The sequence below is a fragment of the Dromiciops gliroides genome, chromosome 2 (genome assembly GCF_019393635.1).
Source record: "Dromiciops gliroides isolate mDroGli1 chromosome 2, mDroGli1.pri, whole genome shotgun sequence".
NCBI lineage: Eukaryota > Metazoa > Chordata > Mammalia > Microbiotheria > Microbiotheriidae > Dromiciops > Dromiciops gliroides.
In genome coordinates, this window is record NC_057862.1 from 656,709,010 (window position 1) to 656,732,409 (window position 23,400).

At 45.0% G+C, this 23,400-nt stretch overlaps 2 protein-coding genes across 2 annotated transcripts; one reads left to right on the forward strand and one right to left on the reverse strand.

Annotated features, from left to right (window-relative positions):
* Positions 1–340: 340 nt before the first annotated feature.
* LOC122739490 (transcription initiation factor TFIID subunit 5-like) lies at positions 341–9,312 on the forward strand. The gene is made up of 5 exons (XM_043981219.1): positions 341–534; positions 715–962; positions 1,563–1,958; positions 2,516–2,664; positions 6,755–9,312. Exons 1-5 carry the CDS (start codon positions 341–343, stop codon positions 8,882–8,884), a joined length of 3,117 nt encoding a protein of 1,038 aa, XP_043837154.1. The 3' UTR covers positions 8,885–9,312.
* Positions 9,313–17,498: 8,186 nt separating this feature from the next.
* LOC122739491 (BUD13 homolog) lies at positions 17,499–21,980 on the reverse strand. Its single transcript, XM_043981220.1, has 2 exons — positions 21,963–21,980; positions 17,499–18,542 (listed from the first exon to the last, which is right to left on the reverse strand). Exons 1-2 carry the CDS (start codon positions 21,978–21,980, stop codon positions 17,499–17,501), a joined length of 1,062 nt encoding a protein of 353 aa, XP_043837155.1.
* Positions 21,981–23,400: the final 1,420 nt, after the last annotated feature.

The following is a 23,400-nucleotide window of genomic DNA, read 5'->3' on the forward strand; positions in this document are numbered from 1 at the left end:
GGGCAGAGGACCTGGGTGTTCATCCTATCTCTGCCACATTCTATTTCTACAACCTTGGGGATGTTCCTGACATTTTAACACTCTCTGACTTTGGTATCAAATGAATGACTATCCTGCCTGTTGAGAGTTAGGCAGACTGTGGAAATGTCTCTGCATTTGGAGGCTCAAGCCTGGGTTCTTCTCCTGACTGTCACTCCCTAGAAACTCTTAGAGATGCCTTTGGCTTTGCTGAGCCTCAGTTTCCTCCTGTGTAAATGCAGGTGGAGCCCCCAGACCAGGCTCAGATGGCTCCTAAGGCCCCTTCCAGCTCTTCATCTGTGCTCCTTAGAGAAGAGGTGCCATGGCCAAGCCCCAAGGGCAGAGGGTGCCCTCCCTGCTCAGAGCTCATTTGCACTCACATGTTCAGTGCTGGCTACCATGTTTGAGCTCTGAGGGCCTTGAAGAGCTGGAGAGTGTGCAGATGAGGGCAGCCAGCAAGGGCAGCACCTCAGGCTCCTGTCCTGGGGGTTTTATGTACCTTGGAGAAGACTTGGGGTAGGCACAGCTATCTTCTCATAGTAGAGGTTAGGACTTGGAAAGAGAATTTGATGCCTGCTTGTCCCCAGAGTGCAGACATGGGAGCTGCTGGGGCTGTTTGCAGAGAGGGAAATAAAAGCTTGATGTCAGAGAGAATGTTCTGTCTGAGAAGACTTCAGTCTTGTCTCTTCCCTCCAGAATCACCAGGAAAATGGCCGCCAGTGTGCCTGACACAATGACTTCTTTGGTTTCTGAGGAGCATGACAATAGAGCAGCAACACCAGACTCTCTGGCAGAATCTTCAGGTACCATCCCCTGCCCTTGGACAGTCTGCTCTCCTTGGGTCCCAATGGATCCTTCCCCCAACCTCAGCTTTGCCATCGAGGCCTGCCTCCTCATCCAAGGATGGAAGGCCAGGGAGCAGAGGGCTTGCCATCCCTACACTGGTGAGCAGTGACCCAACTCACCCATTGGCCTGGACAGAGTAAAGAGAGCACTCAGTGTCAATAGCCCACTTTAAGTCTCAGCCCCTCCCCATGGGGAGGCCCATGACCGGCCAAGCCATTCCCCTGCCTGAGGATCCTCACTCATTCATAAAATGGGGAGAACCTTCTTAGAGAGCAACAAGCTGTCCTCCAGCCCAGGAAGACCTGGGGCCAAGGCCTGCCTCTAAAATCTACTGGCTGTGGAGGGCCAGGTTAGTGTTCAGGAGATCCCAGTTTCATTCTCTCTTCCTAAAATGCTAGTATTGGTGACCTGAAAGATTATGTGAGTTGAAGGCAGGGAAGGTTGTAACTGTGCCCTTGGAAAACCCAACCCAATATCCCTCACTTCATGTCAAACCTTAGATCAAATGCCATCAGGTCCAAAGGGTTATAAGGAATGGAGAGCAGGGCCCAAAGTCTGCCTGAGCTTGTCTGGCCTGCTTCCTTGAGCCCCCTCCTTCCACATGGCCATAGAAGATGGCATCTAGACCCTGGGATAGCCCTGTTCATTGTCAGGGTGAGCTGTGCATTGCTCTAACCATTTCTTCTTGTCTCCTCCAGTCACTGGAAGAAGGCAGAGGCCTCAGACTTCTGCACCCCAAGGGCGGGAGGCTTGGAGCCCAGAGTCCATTAGAATTCTACTGGATGTGTGGGCCTCCCCTGATATCCAGGCTATGAGGGAAACCAGGAAGAAGCTACGAGTGATCTATAAGGCTATAGCCAAACGTTTGTACAAGGAGGGTGTGCAGAGATGCTGGAGGCAGTGTCGAGAAATGATGCTGGCTCTGGAAGACTTATACTGGTGTATCCAGGAGGCCAACCAGAAAAGGCAGGGGGACCCCATCCCCTGCCCATTCCATGAGGGCTTGGAAAGAGTCCTGCCCTTCACCCAACGGTGGCATGGAGGTCCTGAGCCTGAAGTCCCTGATGCTGAGCCCACAGGCTATGAAGCCTCAGGTAAGTACAGGACACAGGGATTTAGCAGTTCTACTCTGCCCAGATGGGACCCCCAGGGGAACCAAGAGTCACTGACACTGCCCTCACTGGAGGACACTAGAAGGGGCCATCGGGGTGAAGCCCTTCCTCTGCTACTTCCCCTTGACTAATCATTCATCTGGCCCTAGACTCCACCTGAACTCCAGTGTTGGAAGCAGGCAAAGGAGGAGGGCATGGGGAGAGAGCTTTTGGGAATAGACCTTTAAATATTGTAACCTGTTGACTTGTCACTTTCACAGGGGCATACTCTTGGAACTCCATGCCAGGTTGGACTCCTCCTTGGCTGGGTCAGATGCCATTGCAGGTGATCCCAAGCAGCCCCAGCCCTTTTCTCTATGTCCCAAGCCAAATACCACAGGGGTACATCCCACAAGGTATACAACAAGGGATTCCGTGGACCACAAGCCTTGTCAGCTCTATATCACCTCACTTGATCCAGGAGAACACCTTCCAGCATCCACTGCAGATGATCCCCGTTCAGCTGATACCACTTCCCTGTGTTCATCACTCTCATCAAGGGACAAATGAGTACAACTCCCATTATCAACCCCAGGACATCCCTTCAGATATTGGTTCTTCTGAGAATTTGGAAGATGAAGGGGCAGATCTACCCCGGGGGAATTCTTTCCCTGATCCCCATCTGAACAACATGTACCAGGAAGAGCAAGTTGGAAACACTTCTCAAGAGCCAGCTGTAAAGAATTAGTTGTTATTTGAGGTTTTATGCCTCTGTGCACTGGCCTGGGGCTCTGCAAACCACATGGTGTTCCACCCACTGGTTGTAGCCGTTGCCATGGTGCTGGCACCCCACGTCATCACTACTTGCCGATGCCTACATGGGCCTGGCAAAATTATGATTGGAAGTGAGGGCAGTCATGTGACTGTCAGAGCAGCCATCCAAATGGCTGGGGACTGTGTGGGGGTGCTGGGAGAAGGGAGTTTTTTTTGTGTGTGTGTCAGGCATTCTAGCTGGAAGCTGGAAGGCCATAGCATCAGGGCTGTGTGTTCTCAGCTGATTCCTGGTTGGTGGTATTTTTTCAGGTTGTATATTTTCCCTTTCCCCATTTAATTTCCTTTCCCTTGATCCAACTGATCCTGTTAAAATAAATCCTATTCCATTTTGAGGGAGGCTTCGGGTCTCCTTCCTTGCCCCAACACTGTGGCAAGCAGCTTAGCTAAGGCTCCCCAATTAAAAATTGGTCCCCACACAACAGCATTGACCCCAGAGATGGTGATACCTCGTAATTCTACCCAGAGTGAGGATACAGCTGACACCACCACCTATGGTCATATTCCACAGGAGATCTCCTCCATCCCAACAACCTGCATCCAGCATCGAGTCTCCCAGGAATGGGGGGAGCTAGGTGGGGATGTGAATAAAGCATGAACCCTGGATTGAGGAGGACCTGAGATGCATTGAAAAAAAATGTCACCTAAGCTAAGCTGTTATTGTGGTTTCTTTAAAGAAAGACTCTGCTACTAAAGTAATGTAAGGGGATAAAATTCTAGCTAGTCTATCTAAAAATATCTAATGAGTGATCACCAATAAATTATAAGCTTTAGCAAGAGTTTAGACTTTTAAGCATTTATTAAGGAGAATAAGAATTTGGTGAAGAGAGATAGAAAGGTGAAAATCTAACTTTCTACAAGATCCCATCATCTGACCTGCCATTACCTGGTCAGGAACCAAAAGGAACCAATGTTTCCTTCTTCCTCCCAGAAGCTTCCTGTGAAACTGAGAACATCCCATCTACAGGAACACACAGCTCCAAGTTAATTGGCTGGTAGCTTTGATAGACAGTCCCCAGGAGCAAACGTCACTTTCTGCAGTCAAGGAAAAGCTGCATGGCTTGCCCTCAGATGCCTTCTCCTCTTGGTGGAGCTTTAGGTGGCATCACTCCAATCTTTACAGTAAGAAAATATTATGGGGGAGCCTAGGCATTAACATAAAGGATATTCTGTCTTTTCATTGTTGTCTCATTTTATTATTTTTCAATAAACATTTTTATTTAAAATTATGAGTTCCAAATTCTATCCATTATCTCTGTCCCCTGGCTCTGATTAGGCAGGAGCCATACCTAATGGGTTTATCTCCCTTACTTCTTAGGTGTGTCTGTCCTTTAGTTTAGCTTATAATAGTAATATAGTAATGGTTGAGGGACCTAATATCTTTTTAGAAAGTTTACCATATGACCTTGTACACCAAGTTTAATTTTTTTGGACTACATATATGTAGGACTGGCTACTAAAAGCTAATATCTGGTTCAACTTAACACCTGAACACTTAAAAATTTACTGTTCCCCATTCCACAAAAAAGTTAATAAAGAAGTCTGAAAAAATAGATCAGTCAGCTGATATCTACTACTATACATTAATAGCTTCATTTGTCAAATATTACTGCCCCAATCCCCCAAGACCATTACATCCCAAAAGACACTTTATTTCTTTAGAAAAGTTTCACATACTTATCAGGAAAAAAAGCAGAACAAAACAGAAATCAACAATACTGGTGGAGAAAGGTAAGTATTTTCTGACAACTGAAGAAACAAATTCAGTGGATTCCTGACATGCATAAACTTGAACCATGTACAAAAGAGTTAACAAAAGAAATCCAGCAAAACAACTCTAATAACTGTGTTAAAATCAAACCTCTTAATACAACCAAATTATTTCTTCCTCAAGGCAACCATTAGCTACAAAGAAAAAATTATTTGGTATCCTTCGTCCACTGTAATATACCAAGTACAGAATCATAAGTGTGTATGTTGACATTCTCAGTGAACTAAGGAGATTCTAAAAACTGTTACAATTCAATGTCTATGCTTCCAAAAATATCATATGATCAATGCACTTAACTTCAAGCTTCAGGTTTTAATAACTTCATTAGACTTCTTAAAAAACCAACATAAACATGCTTTCTAGAGTGCAAAATGCTTATTTAAATATCCAATAACAAATGCAATTTGTTTTTCAATGCATCGATCCTTTTCTTAAGGATCATCACAACGGAGGCATCCAATGCCAGCAAAGCATGCTAATCAGGACAGAAACTAAGTACCTACTTGGGATGATTAGATATAGGCCTGCCCTGAGTGACTTATACAGCTGACATCAGCAGGGGCACCACTCTCAGCCATCCAGCTTAAAGGACCTCCCTTTTGGTGGAAGCAGAAAAAATGTAGAAAAGAGAGGCTGGCAGCTCTCTTTCCTGTTGGTGATCTTCCAAGAGCAGACTGGAGAGGGGCTGCACAGCTGACTCCCCCTAGACCCCAGTTGGTGAGTTAATAGAAATGAGGCCAGCTCTTTGAATTAGTTGAGCTGGAAGCAAGTTTAGGGATTGAGTCAGTCTTTGCTAGAGCCAGGGAGCTTATCCATTTTTTTTCTTCCCCTTTTCTCTTGTCTCTGGCTTTATTAACTCCACCTTTGTTGTATATTTTCTTCCCATTAATAAAACCTGATTTGCTTGTGGAAAAGAGGCTGTTAATCTCCTTTCTTGTTTTAGCCTGAGAGAAATAACTAAAATAAGCAGTTTGGAGGGGAGGAAACTTTGGGCCTAGAGGTCACTCATTCTTTTCTTTTTTTTGTTTTTTAAGTGAGGCAATTGGGGTTAAGTGCCTTGCCCAGGGTCACACAGCTAGTAAGTGTTAGGTGTCTGAGGCCACCTCATTTTCTGAACCCCAATATTATGGTGAGCTACCCAATTAACTCTCTTGTAATAAATTTGACCCCTTACAGTTTAGAGCATTTTTTCATATGGCAATAATTAGCTTTGATTTCATCTGAAAACTGCCTGTTCATATCCTTTGACCATTTCTCCATCGGGGAATGACTTGAATTCTTATAAATTTGTGAAATCCTGCTTCTCATTTCTAATAGCACGATAACATTCCATTGCTATCATATAGGACAGCTCGTTCAGCCATTCCCCAATAGATGGGCATCCCTTTGATTTCAGAGCTGCCCTTCCATATTCGATGATCTCCTTTGGCTTGAACATCGTGCAGTCCCTATGGTTTCCACCAGACTGTGTAGGCCTGTATAGTCGGTATTACATAAAGGGCCTGTGTATAGAGATGGAGCCCTTTGAGGGCAGGGATCTCTTGGACTAGCATCTGCAAGGAGGCCCTAGTACAATGCCCAGCAGGCTAGTAAGGGATCTAGAAATACATGTTAAATGACTGATTTGGAGACAACTTGGGGCTAATTTGTTCCCAACACCTCAAGACGGCCCCTCACTCCTGTTGTTTTACAGGAGTCTTAATCAGCCATTAAGGAGGTCCTTAAATCCTCTCTGATGAATCCTCACCCAGGAGGGAAGGAGGGCCCGGGCTGATAAGGAGTCTTTGTTTTCAGAACTCCTTCTACTTAAGTAGCTAAGGTGTTAACTAGGCTGCCAGTAGGAGGCCGGCCTCAGGTGAGAACTCCAATCTCCTTCCAGAGCCTATATAAGCCTCAGGGAACCCAGAGGGAGCAAATCCTGGTGGGAGGAGGCAGCTTGGGCAGGCCCAGCTCCAGCCCCTTTCTCCCAGGCAAAGGGGGCAAGAGGAGTGGTGCGCTCTCTACACAACCCAGAAAGAGAACGCTGCTGTTGGGAGCCGGTGGAGACCAGAAGCACAGGGCACTGCCTGTAGAGGGGGCCTACTCCAGTATGGAAGAAGGAAAAGAAACTCCAGCTAAACACTGTGTTGCCCTCGAGGGTGACTGCGGGGCTCCGGCTCCGGCTCCGGCTCCGGCTCCGGCTCCGGCTCCGGCTCCGGCTCCGGCTCCGGCTCCGGCTCCGGCTCCGGCAGCTGCCGAGGGCATCGCCGCTCACGACAGGCGGACCCTGCTGGCTGTGCTGCAGTTCCTGAGGCAGAGCAACCTGCTGGAGTCCGAGGAGATCCTGCGGCGCGAGGCTGGGCTGCTAGAGAAGGAGGCAGGAGCCGGCGCCCCGGGGGAGGTGGACGGGCTGGGGGCCAAGGCCACCAGCACGCTCCTGAGCGTGGTCTCCGGCGCCTCCCCCGCAACTGCGGGCCCCGGAGCCCCGGAACCCGCCCCGGCCACAGTTGCAGGAGTTGCAGTAGAAGACCAACCTGATGTCAGTGCAGTGTTGTCTGCCTACAACCAGCAAGGGGATCCGGCAATGTATGAAGAGTACTACAGTGGCCTGAAACATTTTATTGAATGTTCCCTGGACTGTCATCGAGCAGAATTATCTCAGTTATTTTATCCTCTCTTTGTACATATGTACTTGGAATTGGTCTACAATCAGCATGAAAATGAAGCCAAATCATTCTTTGAGAAGTTTCACGGTGATCAGGAATGTTACTATCAGGACGATCTGCGAATGTTATCTAGCTTTACCAAAAAGGAGCACATGAAAGGGAATGAGACCTTGTTGGATTTTCGAACAAGTAAATTTGTTTTGCGCGTTTCCCGAGACTCTTATCAACTCTTGAAAAGACACCTCCAGGAGAAACAGAACAACCAAATATGGAACATAGTCCAGGAGCACCTGTACATTGACATCTTCGATGGGAGGCCTCGGAGTAAGCAACAGATAGACGCTGTGGTGGGAAGTTTGCCCGGAGAGGCACAGAGAGAGGCCAATAAGGCCAAGGTGTTTTTTGGCTTGTTAAATGAACCAGAAATTGAAGTTCCTTTGGATGAAGATGAAGAAGGGGAGAATGAGGAAGGAAAGCCCCCCAAAAAGAGACCTAAAAAGGATAGCATGGGATCTAAGAGCAAAAAACAAGATCCGAATGCGCCACCTCAAAACAGAATTCCTCTTCCTGAATTGAAAGATTCAGATAAATTGGATAAGATCATGAACATGAAAGAAACCACAAAACGGCTACGCCTTGGTCTGGACTGTTTACCTTCCATCTGTTTCTATACATTCCTTAATGCCTATCAGGGTCTCACTGCAGTTGATATTGCTGACGATTCCAGTCTGATTGCAGGAGGTTTTGCTGACTCTACTGTCAGAGTGTGGTCTGTGACTCCCCAAAAGCTTCGCAGTCTGAAGACTGCGACAGACCTCAGCCTTGTAGACAAAGAATCAGATGATGTTTTAGAAAGAATCATGGATGAAAAAACAGCAAGTGAATCGAAGATTCTACATGGGCACAGTGGGCCTGTTTATGGGGCAAGCTTCAGTCCTGACAGAAACTACCTACTTTCCTCCTCAGAAGATGGCACCGTCAGGCTATGGAGTCTTCAGACATTCACTTGTTTGGTAGGCTACAAAGGACACAACTATCCAGTGTGGGACACACAGTTTTCTCCATATGGATACTATTTTGTATCAGGAGGACATGACAGGGTAGCCCGGCTGTGGGCTACCGATCATTATCAGCCTTTACGAATATTTGTTGGCCACCTTGCTGATGTGAACTGTACACGATTTCATCCAAACTCGAACTATGTTGCTACGGGTTCAGCTGACAGAACAGTAAGGCTGTGGGATGTCTCGAATGGGAACTGTGTAAGGATCTTCACGGGACATAAGGGACCGATTCATTCTTTGGCATTTTCTCCCAATGGGAGATTCCTGGCTACTGGAGCCACAGACGGCAGGGTACTTCTTTGGGATATTGGACATGGCCTGATGGTTGGAGAATTAAAAGGCCATACAAATACAGTATTTTCCCTTAAGTTTAGTAGAGATGGAGAAATCTTAGCATCAGGGTCAATGGATAATACAGTTCGTTTGTGGGATGCTGTAAAAGCATTTGAAGACCTAGAGACCCATGACTTTACTACAGCCACTGGACATATAAACTTGCCTGAAAATTCACAGGATTTATGGTTAGGAACCTATACGACCAAGTCAACACCAGTTTTGCACCTCCATTTTACTAGAAGAAACTTGGTTTTAGCTGCAGGAGCTTATAGTCCACAATAAACCATCTGTATTAAGACTTTTTGAAAGCCACTCTGAACAAAATGACCCTAAAAAGTAAAATACCTCAAAGATGAACATTTAAGCCACAAAGAGTGTCTTACCTGAAAGGATCTGGAAGGAGGCTGCACAGAGATCTAAACTGGACAACAGTTCATTTAACTACTTTCTGTGAGTTGGCTACAAGGCATGGATGCTGTAGACAGAAAATGGTGCTTTGGCGTACGGGGAAACTGCATTTTCTGTTCAATTTCCATCTTAATTTATTTTCTCTTAAAAACTATAGTTACCGACTTCAATAATTTTGACCCACTTGAAGGTTCAAAGCCCTTAGCGTCCAATAGAACACTAAGTTTAGGTTGGATGAAGCTCTACCTGGGTATGTTCCTGAAATGAAAAAATGAAATTGAGCTACTGCCTGGCATTTAAGTGTACTTAGGTGTAACAGAGCAGTTGCTTACTCTAATAAGTTTCTTATTTTTCACTTTAAACAATCACATATACTCTTAGTCCACTGACATCAAATAAGCAGGCATCTAGTCTTATGTAAATAAACCTCTTGTCCTCCTGAGTAAATCTCAGTGCACTATTTACAGAGGTCTGACTAATTAACTTAAGTGCAACTGAGAATTTCACAAGCCAGTGAAGTAACAGCTCCTATTAATAAAGGAATTCTCTTATGTGAAGTCAGTAAAATACTGATTCACATAGGAAGTGACTTCCTATGTTTCCCTAGTCCCCTCTTTGTAAACTAACCTTTTGTGGAGAGAGCTTAGAATAAAGATCTTCGGCTAAACTTTGGTTTCAGTAGTTCAGCTGAACTACAAAATACAATAAACTTGAAGTCAAATGCAGACATTTCAGTTGCTTACCTCCAATACAGAGCCTTGCTTTGGGAAACTAAAAGCAGACTTAAACAAGTCACTGCCAGTTTTCTGCCTTTGTTGTATTTTGTACAGTTTTTATATTTTGGATACCTTGTAAAGAAAAACAAGCCAACTTTTCTGAAAAAAAAAAAAAAGAAGCTCACAATAAGTGGTATAGACAATGTCCTTAAGGTGAAGAATGTTGAGCCTCTGTATGGGTTCCTTGCCCAAGAATCCATTCCATTCCAGTCTGCCTCTGGTGGAGGCCAGGAACTTTAATTCTATGATGAGAAAGAGGTGGATTTGAATGACATCACTGACACTCCCCTACCCCTGTCCCCACTGACGTCTGCCTCAAAGCTCACTGGCTGAGTATTGAGGGTGTTCAGCCAGCTACCCCCAGCCCCCAAAGAGCTGCAAAAGGCTGAAGCAACAGAGCCCTTGAAGGCTGCAAAGCCAGGCCAGGAAGAGGATGGCCCAGTGACAGGCAAAGGTCAAGGAGCTGCATTGGCTAATGCAGGGAAAGGGAAAGGAAAAGGAAAGAAAGCTCCTCCCCTGCTGGAGGGTGCCCCAGTGAGAGTGAAGCCCCCCAGTCTCCATGAGCTGTCTGTGGAGCAGCAGCTGTACTACAAGGCTTCCTTCCACATGGCCATAGAGGATGGCTTCTAGGCCCTGGGATAGCCCTGCTCCCTTTCAGTGTGGGCCATCCAGAGCTCTAACCACTTCTTTTCTCTCCAGCCAATGGCAGAGGGCAGAGGCCTCAGCCTGCGGCACCTCAAGGGGCTTTTGTGCATGTGTGGGCCTCCCCTGATATCCAGGCTATGAGGGAAACCAGGAAAAAACTCTGAGTGATCTACGAGGCTACATATAGCCAAACGTTTGCACAAGGAGGGTGTGCCTCCTGGATCCATTCCATGAGGGCTTGGAAAGAGTCCTGCCCTTCACACAGGCCTGGAGTGGAGGTCCTGAGCCTGAAGTCCCTGATGCTGAGCCCACAGGCTATGAACCCTCAGATGAGTACAGGACACAGGGATTTAGCAGTTCTGGTCTGCACAGAGAGGCCCCCCAGGGGACCCAAGGGGCACTGACACTGCCCTCCCTGGAGGGCACTAGAAGGGGCCATGAGGGTAAAGTCCTTCCCATGCCACTGCCCCTTGACTAATCACTAGGTGGCCTTGGGTTCCCTCTGAAGCCCCATGTTAGACCAGGGAAAGGAGAGGGGGATGTGGGGAGAGAGCTTCTAGGAATAGACTTTTACACATTTTTACCTCTTTGCTTATCACTTTCACTGGGGCATACCATACCAAGGTGGAATCCTCCCTGGCTGGGTCAGGTGTCACTTCGCATGATCCCACGGGCCCCCAGCCCTTTTATCTACGTCCCAAAGCAAATGACAGAGGGGAACAACCTCCGCTCCAAGAGATTCCATGGACCCCCAAGGCCTGTCAGCTCTATCTCAAGTCACTTCACCCAGGAGAACACCTTCCAGCATCCACCATAAGTTATCCCATTTCAGCTGATACCACTGCCCTGCATCCAGCATCAAGAGACAAATGAGAACAACTCCCATCATCAACCCCAGGACATGCTTCAGCTGTTGTGCTTCTGACATTATGGAAGAAGAAGAGGCAGGTCAATATACAGCCCAAGCCACATGACAGATGGCAACATCCCCCCAAATCCAACCCAGGTCATCACATGGCAGTCCAAAGCCAAAATCCACCCAAAGGGTTTCCTGCCACTGATACTCCTTTAATCAACATGGACCAGAAAGTACCAGTTGAAAATGCTCCCCAAGTCCCAACTGCATTGAACCCACAGACTGTGCCAACTCTTGATTCAATCCAGAAAGAGGAGACAGCTGATACCACCACCCAAGGTCATAATCCATAATCCATAACCCCAACACCCTGTATCTTGAATCAAGGGACCTATGAATACCAGCCCTGAAATCTAGGCTTCTTATTGTGTCCATCCCCACTTCCACATGTATCTCTACAGTTCTTCCCCCTACCTCTGCATTTCTTTCCCTACAACTATAGGTAATCAAGGCAGGAACCTAAAAGTAAAGAAACAAAGTCTCTCAAAAATAGCAGGGAATGCCAACCATTCTGGAGAGCAATTTGGAATTATGCCCAAAGGGCTATAAAGCTGTGCATTCCCTTTGACCCAGCAATACCACTCTTGGGTCTTTTCCCCAAAGATCCAAAAAAAGGGAAAAGGACCCAGATGTACAAAAATATTTATAGCTGCTCTTTTTGTGGTGGAAAGGAATTGGAAATTGAGGGGATGTCCATCAATTGGGGAATGGCTGAACAAGTTGAGTTATTTGAATGTAATGGAATTCTATTGTGCTGTAAGAAACGATGAGCAGGTGGAGTTCAGAGAAACCTGAAAGGACTTGCATGAACTGATGATGAGATGAGCAGAAACAGAAGAACATTATAAACAGTATCATCAACATTATGTGTTGATCAACTGTGACAGACTAGATTCTTCTTACCAATCCAATGGAACAAGAATGTTCCAAAGGACTCATGATGGAAAAGGCTCTCCAAATCCAGAAAAAAAAGGAACTGTGGAATATGGATGCTGACTGGTCCATACTATTTCATTTGTTGTTGATGCTGCTGGTTTTCTGATTTGAGGTTTTTCCTTTGTGCTCTGATCCTTCTTGTATAACATGACTAATGCAGAAATATGTTTAATGTTATTGTGTGTGTGTGTGTGTGTGTGTGTGTGTGTGTGTGTGTGTGTATAAAACCTATATCAGATTGCCTGCTGTCTAGGGGAGGGGGGTAGGAAGGGAGAAAAATTTGAAATTGGAAATCTTATATAAACAAATGTTGAAAACGATTTCTACATGTAACTGGAAAATAATAAAATACTTTTATTTTAAAAAATAGCAGGGAATGGTGTGCTGTACTATTGGAGGCCTTGGCTGGGTTCTGAGACTCATGCTTTCCTCTCCTCATTTTACCTCTCTTCCTTTTGCCTTTATATCTCCAAATAAACCAGCATCATCCAGAAATTTTGAGATATCATCTATCTGGAGATCAGAGAAAAATGGTGGGGGATCATACTTGGAAGAGAATAGACCAAGGTTGAGTAGGCGGTCCAATGGAGGGGGATTGATGGGAGTTCTCAGTTATGCCATTGATCATCCCTCCTGGAGGCTGGGCCAGCATCTCTGGTCAAGAGCATGACATCTAAACCATGTCCCCTTCCAATACAAAGTCCTTCATGTGGCATGTCTCCTCTTAATTTTTATGAGATCTTAGGAAACCATGTCTCTCCTGGCCCCAGAGAAAGAACCACTAAGTTATGAAAGGAAATTGTCAGGTCCTCCCTCAGATGGGCACCTAACTCTAGTCTTATGACCAAAATTCTACCCTAGGTCTCTATCACTTTAGGGACTTGACCATGGCGATTGCCCTCTTATTGTCTCCCTGCTACCCTTCACATGCTGCCTCTGCTCTCAGGAGTTCTTCCTGAATCTTCTGTATGGTGAAAGTCACCTTAAAGATTATCTCCTGCAACCCTCTCATTTGAGGAATGGAGAAATGGAGGCACAGAGCTTAAATGAGTGGCTTAAGCTGAGCTACTTCGACCTCCTCGGGTATTTGACTGTAAATGCCAAGTTCTAGTAAGTACAAGGGAGAAGGCCACAAAAATGCTGAGAACTATGAGGAGAGCAAGGCCACTAGAAGAAGGCCAAGGCCTCTGTGTTATATACCCCCAAGGGGACACAAGGAGCCCAGAGTCCATTTGAGTCTTGCTGTGTGCCTCCTCTGATATAAAGGCTATGAGGAAAGCCAGGAAGAGACATGATTACTTTCTGTTTTAGAGAAAATTGAGATCATTACTTTTAGTTTCCTATCTGGTTTGGATGGAGATGTTGGGAAAGAAGTGGCTAGCCAAGCATTTCCACAAGGAGGGTGTGTAGCAGAGCTGGGTGCTGTGTCAGGACATGATGCTGGCTCTGGAGGACTTGTACTGGTGTATCCAGGAAGCCAACCAGAAAAGGCAGGGGGAACCAATCTCCTGCCCATTTAATGAGGCCTTGGAAAAAGTCCTGCTCTTCACACAAGCCTGGCATGGAGGCTCTGAGCCTGAAGTCCCTGATGCTTAGCTCTCAACCTATGAAACCTCAGGCAAGTACTGGACACATGTGTTTAGTGGTTTCTGCCTGCTCAGGCAGGACACCTTAGGTGAGACCTAAAAATCATAATCCATGCTCTTACTGGAAGCTATCATAAGGAGTCATCAGGGTGAAGTCCTTCCCATGGCTCTCCCCCCTTGGCCCTGGGGTCCATCTGAAGCCCTCCCTAGGTGATGGGACAAGGATAGGAGGACATGGAGAGAGAGAGCTTCTAGGAATAGATTTTCAACCATTTCTATCTCTTTACTTCTCTTGTCATTTCCACAGGGGCATATAGTTGGCACCCCATGCCAGGTTACACTCCTCCCTGGCTGGGTCAGGTGCCAAGTCAGGTAACTGCTTAGAATGTAACCTCCATCATCCATGGGCTTAACAGAGAGAAAGCCCCAAGCAACCCTCACAGCTGTTCCATGGAGCCCAAGCCCTTTTATCCCTGTCCCAAACCACATGACAGTCAGGATCATACACCAACGTCCACCCTAGATCATACCATAGCATTCAGTGTCTCTTCCCTACATCCTGGATCAAGAGACACAGGAGAAGGAAACCCAAGGTCCAACCCAGGAGATCCTGTGGATCCCATGTCCGGTTATATGTATTCCCAAAACGTGACTGAGGAGAAATTCCTTCAGGGCCCTCATGGACCTCAAACTATTTTGATATTCCAAAGAAAATGACAGAATAACACCAACCCCCACGTTTAACACAGGCCATCCCTTGGCTGTCAGTGTGTCAAAACATAAGAGACATAGGAGAATATCCCAAAACGTCCATACTAAAAGATCCCATAGACCTATGGCCTTTTAACTCTCATATCACTAGACTCAGGAGAACATCTTCCAACACCCACTACAGATCATCCCACACCAGCCAGTATAACTTCCTTAGAGCCACTATCCAGGAACAGATGAGAACAGTTCCCATTATCAACCCAGGAGATCTCTTCTGCTATCAATGCCCTTAACAAACTGGTGATGAAGAGGAAGGTAAGACCACTCCCCCCAAGACCAACCCCAGGGGATCACTCATACTCTTAGTCTATTACCAATATACACAATAGGATCCAAAAAGTTACTAGAAAAGGAGAGCAGGGCTCAGGAGTGGACTGAGTCAGCTTCCTTGAGCCACCATCATTCCACATGGCCCTGGGATTGCCCTGTTCACTGTCAATGGGAGCGGCCCATTACTCTAACCATATCTTCTTGTCTCCTCCAGCCACTGGAATAAGGCAGAGGCCTCACCCTTCAGCACCACAAGGGGACACATGGAGCCCACATTCCATCCAAGTCTTGCTGGATGTGAGGGCCTCCCCTGATACTGAGGTTAGGAGGGAAACCAGGAAGAGACTTTGTATAATCTATAAGGCTTTAGCCAAGCATTTAGAGAAGGATGGTGTGCAGCAAATCTGGGTGCAGAATCGGGACAGGATGCTGTCTTTAGAAGACTTGTGCTGGTCTATCTAGGAGGCCAAATAGAAAAGGCAGGGAGAAGCCATCCCCTGACCCTTTAATGAGGCCTTGGAAAAAGTCCTTCACTTGCTTGGCATGAAGGCCCTGAGCCTTAAGACCCTGTTGCTGAGCCCACAGGGTATAAACCCTCAGGCAATTGGACAAATAGATTTCACATGTCCTGTCTGTCTGCCCAGGTAGGACACCTTAGGGAACCAAGAGTCACAGTCACTGTCTTCACTGGAAGGCATCAGAAGGGGCCATCAAGGTCAAGTCCTTCACATGGCTCTCCCCCTTTGCCTAACAATACATGTGACCGTGGGGTCCATCTGGAGCCCCATCCAGAGGACAGGACAGGGACAGGGGCCACTGGGAAAGAGCTTCTAGGAACAAATCTTTAACAATATCTACCTACTTATTTTACATGTCACTTTCACTATTAGAAAACTAGGTCATGAATAGTTTAGTGACAAGATTTTCATAACTGGTTAAAATCTATTAACACAAGTAGAAAGTAGATCTACAATAATCAATAGGTGACCCTCAAGTTGTCAATGGAGACTTTTTGACTGATTAACAGTGTATCTATTATCTCATTAAAACTCCCACCAGAGAACAGCCAGTCTGGTGAAAGAGCCCAAGATGCCCACTTCCCAAATAGAAACCAACACTTCCACCTCAGTAGCCTGGGCTAGGAGACATCAACGCTGCTTCTTCCAGCCAAAGTGCCCAGGAAATAGCATCATTGTTGCCCACTGCCTTATGCCACAGGCTTTCCTAGAAGCAGAGATGGTCCATAATGGCTCTTCTCCACCCCTGATCTCCAGCAAAGCCCCAGGGAGCTGAAAGCTAGGAGCTGACACTGAGACAGAAACCCAAAAGAAGATCCATTTGGCTTCTATCTATTACAGGTCCTAACTACTCTATTGGGTTCACAAAGAGGTTTGAGAACAGGTAGGTCCCATTAGCCAAAACACTTCATACACATGGTTCCCATCAATACCCACATGAGCCAACACATACTGTGGGGACCAGACTTTGGACATTCTACCCGCCCATGTCCCATGCTGCCAGGAGAAACCAAAGACAGGGGAGGTGGTGGTGAAGTCTTCTCCTAGGTATGATTTAAACAGGCCAAGCGATTGCTGTAGTTGGGTTATTTCCCTTGAAGAGCAGCTGTTTGGTTGTGGAATGTGGAACCCCACCACCCACAAAAACCTCTGGGTTTGGGCTAGGTTTTCCCCAGGTAGTTGATCATTTCTTCTCTATTTGGTGGCAGTGCTTGTGTGGAAAATGTCGATTGACTAAAGGCTGCATGAACTCCTCATGCATAATTTGCTCATGCTATAGGCACTTTAAGGGCTCTTCCTTATCTGGATAGCCTGTCTTGGAATCTACATTCCATCTCTTATATTATCATTCCATTCTTAGTGCCTGGGACCCTACACTATGCCAGCTGTTCAAAGTTCTCTTCTTTTGGAAGGCAACAAGGCGCCTTGCTTCTTCCCATTGTTTTTCCCTTGCTTTCCTCTTGGCCTTCTTTCCCCATGTGTTTGGCTGTTGTGTAAAGCATTTCAAGTTCATCCTCATCCATATCAATGGGATGCTGGCTGGCTGCTTTCCTTTCTGGATTTGAGTTTTTGTTTTAACAAAAATAGATGTTTATTTGTTGGCGGGGGAGGGGAAGAAAAAGCCCAATCAAGAATGCACTCTGGGGCACTTGTATGACCCTCGGTGGTGTTTGTTCCCCTTAAAAGATAGTAGAGAGAGGGGGCAGCTAGGTGGCTCAGTGGATAAAGCAGCAGCCTTGGATTCAGGAGGACCTGAGTTCAAATCCAGCCTCAGACACTTGACACGTAACAGCTGTGTGAACCTGGGCAAATCATTTAACCCTCATTGCCTTGCCAAAGGAAAAAAAAAGACAGTAGAGAAACAGTTGTGTGAATGGCAGGAGAATATGGACATTTCCCTGGGTTATGGCACCTCCAGCCCCACAACCAGATATCAAAATCTAAGCTTTCTCTCCCAAGGTCATCGGTGGCAACCATGCATGGCTCTTCTATATTCATTATTAGCCTTTCCCCTGCCTCACAATCTCTTCTGCCCTTTGCCCACCACCAGAACCTACAGCCATCTCTTAGTTACAAGGGCTGCATATCCTCGATGCTCCATTTATAGGCAATTTCCTCAACTGCTTTCTTGGCCGCAAGTCTGGCAAAATGCTTCTCCTCAAAGCCATTGGACCTGTCCATGCCATCCCAGCGATACCCGGGCCGGATATTGAATCGGTTGAGGGGAGCTGCAGGGCCATTGTAGAGCGGTTTTTCTTTCTTATCCTTGTTCTCCTTGGCCTCCTTCTTCTTAATGAAGTTGGCCATGGGATCACCCTCTCTCTGCTGCTCTCGGAGCATCTGATCCAGGTCCTCATCACTGATGGAGCGGGCCAATGGCTTCCGCATCTCCTTGATGGCATCCTCCACATTCTGTTGCTGCTGCCGGCTCTGGGCAAGGCCCTTTCCCCACTGAGCATACTGTTCCTTCTTCTCTGCCTCCTCCTCTTCTTTTCTCCCTTGCTCTAATCGAATCAGCTTCAGGTCCCTCTTGCGGCCAGACTTATCCCGAAACAGGGTTTCAGCATTCTGGAATTCAGCTGCCAATTGCTTGGTTTCTTGGTCCTGCCTCCTGAGCTCCTGCCGCTCTCTCCTCACAGCGGACACCCACCCAGTTTGGGCCCCAGGCGACATCTGTGTGGCCTTTGCTCCAGGACGTTGGCTCCTTTGAGGTGGAGAGCAGTCTGAATCCGAAGACTTGGTTTTCTGCTTCCTTCTTGGTGGGGAGAGGTCCGAACCAGAGTCTCGTTTCCGCTTGTTCCGTGGAGGAGACAGATCTGAACCAGAGGCTCGCTGCTTCCTCTTCCCAGGAAGAGAAGAATCTACATCATGCCTCTGGTGTTTCTTGGTTGAAAAGTTTGTCTGGAATTTCCTGTGTTGAGGAGTAGAGTCTCTGGCGTCATGCAGATGTTTCCCTGGCTCCCTTCTGAGAGTCGAGGAGTCTGGGGAGTCGTGCTGGGTCCTCCTGGGAGGCAAGGGGTCCGGGGAGTCGTGCCGGGTCCTCCTGGGAGGTGAAGAATCTGGGAAGTCTTGCCGGGCCCTCCTGGGTGGGGACAGGTAGAGGGGCCAAATTATCTGACATAAAAGAGGTGCAAAAGAGCTTTTTCCATTGGAGAGGAAGATGGGGCAGGTGTGAGGGAGTGTGTGAAACTTGCTCTCATCAGAAATGGCTCAAAGAGGGAATAACATACACACTGAGTTGTGTATAGAAATCTATCTTACTCCACAAGGAAGTAGGAGGGGATGCACAAGGAGTGAGCTGATAGAAAGGAGGACAGATTGGGTAAGGTAAATGTCAGAAACAAAACACTTCAGAAATGGAAACAGTGAAAAGAGAGAGGCACAGAGGGAGATAGAAAGAGACTGACAGAGGATGAATGGGAAAATATAATGTAGAAAAACACATTGTAATCATAACTGAATACATTTACAGCAAGTTTCTTTCACATGTATTTCATGTCAAATAGACAAAGGATGGAGTCAAATATATAGAAATAAAAAGCACTAATGATCAAAGGATATGAACAGGCAGTTTTCAGATGACATAAGGCTATATTTAGTCATAGGAAAATTCTCTAAATCACTATTGATTAGAGAAATGCAAATTAAAACAACTCTGAGCCTCCACCCCCACCCTCCCACATATCACATTGACTAGTATGACAGAAAAGGAAAATAGCAAATGTTGGAGGGCATGTGGGGAAATTGAGACATTAATGCACTGTTGGTGAAGTTGTAAACTGATTCAAACATTCTGTATAGCAATCTGGAACTATTCCCAAAGGGCTATAAAACCATCTATACTCTTTGACCAAAAGTACCATGACCAGATCCCTCTCCCAAAGAAAGAGAAAACAAAAGGAAGAGGACTTCCATGTACACAGATATTTGTAGCAGCTCCTTTAATGGTGACAAATAATTGAAAATTATGGGAGTGAGGGATATCCATCAACTGGGCAATGGCTGAACAAGTTGTTGTATGTGATTGTGATGGGATATCATTGTGCAATAAGAAATGATGAACAGGATGTTCTCAGAAAAACCTGCTAAGACTTACATGACCTGATGCAAAGAAAAATGAGTAGAACCCAGAGAATATTGTATACATTAATGACAGTATTGTATGATGACCAACTGTGAATGGCTTGCCTTTTCTCAGCAATACAAGGATGCCAGACTACTCTGAAAGATTTATGTTAAAAAATGCTATCCATGTGTAGAGAAAGAACTGGTGGAGTCAGAATGCAGATTGAAGCATATTTTTTCCATATTTTCTTCATTTTTCTTTTTTCTTTTCAGTCTATTTTTTCAAATGTGACTAACATGGAAATATGTTTTGCATTATTACACATGTATAACCTATGTCAAATTGCTTGCTTTCTCACTGACAAGTGGAGAGAAGAAAGAAGGGAGGGAATTTGGAACTCAAAAAATTTAAATGAATGTTTAAAATTGTTTTTACATGTAATTGGGGGAATAAAAAATATTTTTAAAAAATTTAATTCCAACACCTAACTCTTCAAAGATATTGGAACTGGCCTTAGTGGTTGTGGGTGATCTGAGGAACTAAAGGAATTGTCAGCACCTCTCAAACTTCATTGCTCAGATCTTCTCTTCTAGGGAACTGAAGAAAAAGATTAGAAAGTACATTTATAGAATGAATATCCTGATCTGTTGGAGCATACAAGTCCGTAAGGGAATCTGAAAATAAACAAACAATAACACCCAGACATCTGAGAGTTGGAATTATTGGGAAACACAGAGTGAGTTGGTCCAACCTAATAGACTGGCATCTGAAAAGGGTGTAGGGATGAGTCTCTCTAACTCCTTCTCCCAGCTAGAATTGGCCTTTCCTTCCTCATAGTTCTTAGCACTTTATCTGAACCTCTCCTTTGTACTGATTAGCTCAAAGCATTTATGTTCAAAACAAAACAAAAACAAAAGCCAAACCCCTGGGGTCAAATATTATCTCAGCTTAAGCCACCCATTTAAGCTCTGTGCCTCCATTTCTCCATCTTTCAAATTTGAGGGTTGCAGGAGATAATCATTAAGGTGACTTCCAACATATAGAAAGCTTGGGGAGAAATGTTGACAGCAGAGGCTAATATGTGAAGGGGGAAAAGAGCCGGCAGGCAGGGAGACACAAAAGAGGCCAATGGCCTTCAACTCATTCCTAAAGGGATGAGGATCTAAGGTAGAGTTTTGGTCATGAGAGTAGAGAGTTAGGTGCCCATCTGAGGGAGGAGAATTGCTAAAGAAATATGAATAGGAATTGACAATTTTATTCCTTGACTTAGAGGTGTCTTCTATGGGGGTCAGGACAGACATGGTTTCCTAAGATCTCATAGACAGTAAGCAGAGCAAAGCAACCATGAAGACCTTTGGATTGGAAGAGAACATAGTTTAGATCTCATGTATTCCATTGACCAGAGATCCTGCCCCAGCCTGTAGGCTAAGGAACTACCAATGGTGCAGCTGAGCTCTCCCCTCAATTCCCATCAGATGGACCTCATACTCAATGAAAGGCCTATTCTCTTCTATGTTTGATGGATGCCCCCTGCCTTTCCCTTGATCTCCAGATAGGTAACAATACTACTGTTGAGTTGGTATCCCAAAGACATCCCCCAACAGAGAAAAAGATGTATTTGTACAAAATATTGATACCAGACCCTTTTGTGCTGACTAAGAATTGGAAATCAAAGGTATGCCCATACTGTCGTATATGACGGTTATGGAATCTAATTGTGCTATAAGAAATGACAAGCAGGATGATTTCAGAAGGGCCTAGAAAGACTTGTATGAAGTGATGGATAGTGAAGTGAGCAGAACCAAGAGAACATTGTGCACAGAGACAGCAATATTGTTTGATGAAAGTCTTAACCTCCACAATGCAATGATTCCAGGAAATCCCAAAGGTCTATTGATGTAACATATTGTCCACCTCTGAAGTAGAGACAGATATTGATGGAACACAGATTAAAGCATGCTATTTTTCACTTTCAATTTTTTTCTTTAACTTTTCATGTACAAAATTACTAATATGGCAATGTTTTAGGTAACTGTTTTGGGGTTTTCGGGGGGGGGGTTGGGAGAGGGCAATGGGGGTTAAGTGACTTGCCCAGTGTCACACAGCTAGTAAGTGTCAAGTGTCTGAGGCCGTATTTGAACTCAGGTCCTCCTGAATCCAGGGCCAGTGCTTTATCCATTGCACCACCTAGCTGCCCCCTTGTTGTTTGTTTTGAATGAATTCTATCACCTAGATTCTTTGGCTCCACAAGAATTTTATGAAGTTAATTTATTCAGAGAATCATGATTCTTTTAGTACTGTCAGTTTGGCTACATTTTATTTTAGTTTTGACTCTTAAAATCATATTTCTTATTGGTTAAGGGTTTTCAAATGTGTTGCTTAAGAGGAAATTCTTTAATACAAGAAACAATTGTAAAAAAATTTATCTACTCCATTCAAGACAATGATCTAAGACAATTTGGGCGCACCATTCTCTTCCTCTCCATTGAGGAAAAGGTACCCTCTGAATATAGATTGAAGCATACTTTTCTCTTTCCATTTTTTTCTTTTGTGTGCCTATATATGTGGGGTTTTTTTTCCTATAACATGGCTAATACGGACATATGTTTTGAAGGATGTAACATGTAGATTGATCTTATGTTGCTTGCTTTCTCAAGGGTTAATGGGGAGAACAAGGAAGAGAATCAACAGTCCTTTTTTCTGGATGTGGAGAACATTTTCCATCATGACTTCTTTGGAGTTGTCTTGGGCCATCGTACTGCTGAGAAGAGCCAAGTCTATCACAGTTGATCATCACACAATGTTGCTGTTACTGTGTACAATGTTCTTCTGGTTCTGCTCACTTCAGTCAGCATCAGTCTACTTAAGTTTTTCCAGGTTTTTCTGAAATCTGCCTGCTCATGATTCCTTTTTTTTTAATTATGAAAGTATTTTATTATTTCCCAGGTACATGTAGAGATAATTTTCAACATTTGTTTTTATGAGATTTCTAGCTTCAAATTTTTCTCCCTCCCTCCCCTCCCTCCCCCCCTCCCCTCTCCAAGACAGCAAGTAATCTGATATAGGTTATATATATATATATATATATATATATATATATACAATCACATTAAACAAATTTCTGCATTAGTCTTGCTGTGAAAGAAGAATCAGAGCAAAGAGGAAAAACCTCAAAAAATAAAAACAGCAACACCAAAACCAAAAGAAATAGAATGGTTCAATCTGCATCCACATTCCACAGTTCTTTTTTTTCTGGATTTAGAAAGTATTTTCCATGATGAGTCCTTTGGAACTATCTTGGACCATTGTATTGCTGAGAAGAATCAAGTCTATCACAGTTGATCCACACATTATGTTGATACTGTGTACAATGTTCTCCTGGTTCTGTTTATCTCACTCATCATCAGTTCATGCAAGTCCTTCCAGGTTTCTCTGAAATCTGCCTGCTCATAGGTTATTACAGCACAATAGTATTCCATTACATTCATATACCACCACTTGTTCAGCCATTCCCCAATTGATGGTCACTCCCTTGATTTCCAATTCTTTGCCACCACAAAGAGAGCTGCTGTAAATATTCTTGTACATGTAGCTCCTTTTCACTCTTTTATGATGTCTTTGGTATACAGACCTAGTAGTGGTATTACTGGATCAAAGGGTATGCACAGTGCCAAAGTGCTTTGGGCATAGTTCTCCAGAATGGTTGGATGAGTTCACAACTCCACAACAATACATTAGTGTTCCATTTTTTCCACAATGTCTCCAGCACTCATTTTCCTTTTCTGCCATATTAGCCAATCTGATAGGTGTGAGGTGTTACTCAGAGTTCTTTTCATTTGCATTTCTCTAATCAATAGTGTTTTGGGTTTTTTTTTGCAGGGCAATGAGGTTTAAGTGACTTGCCCA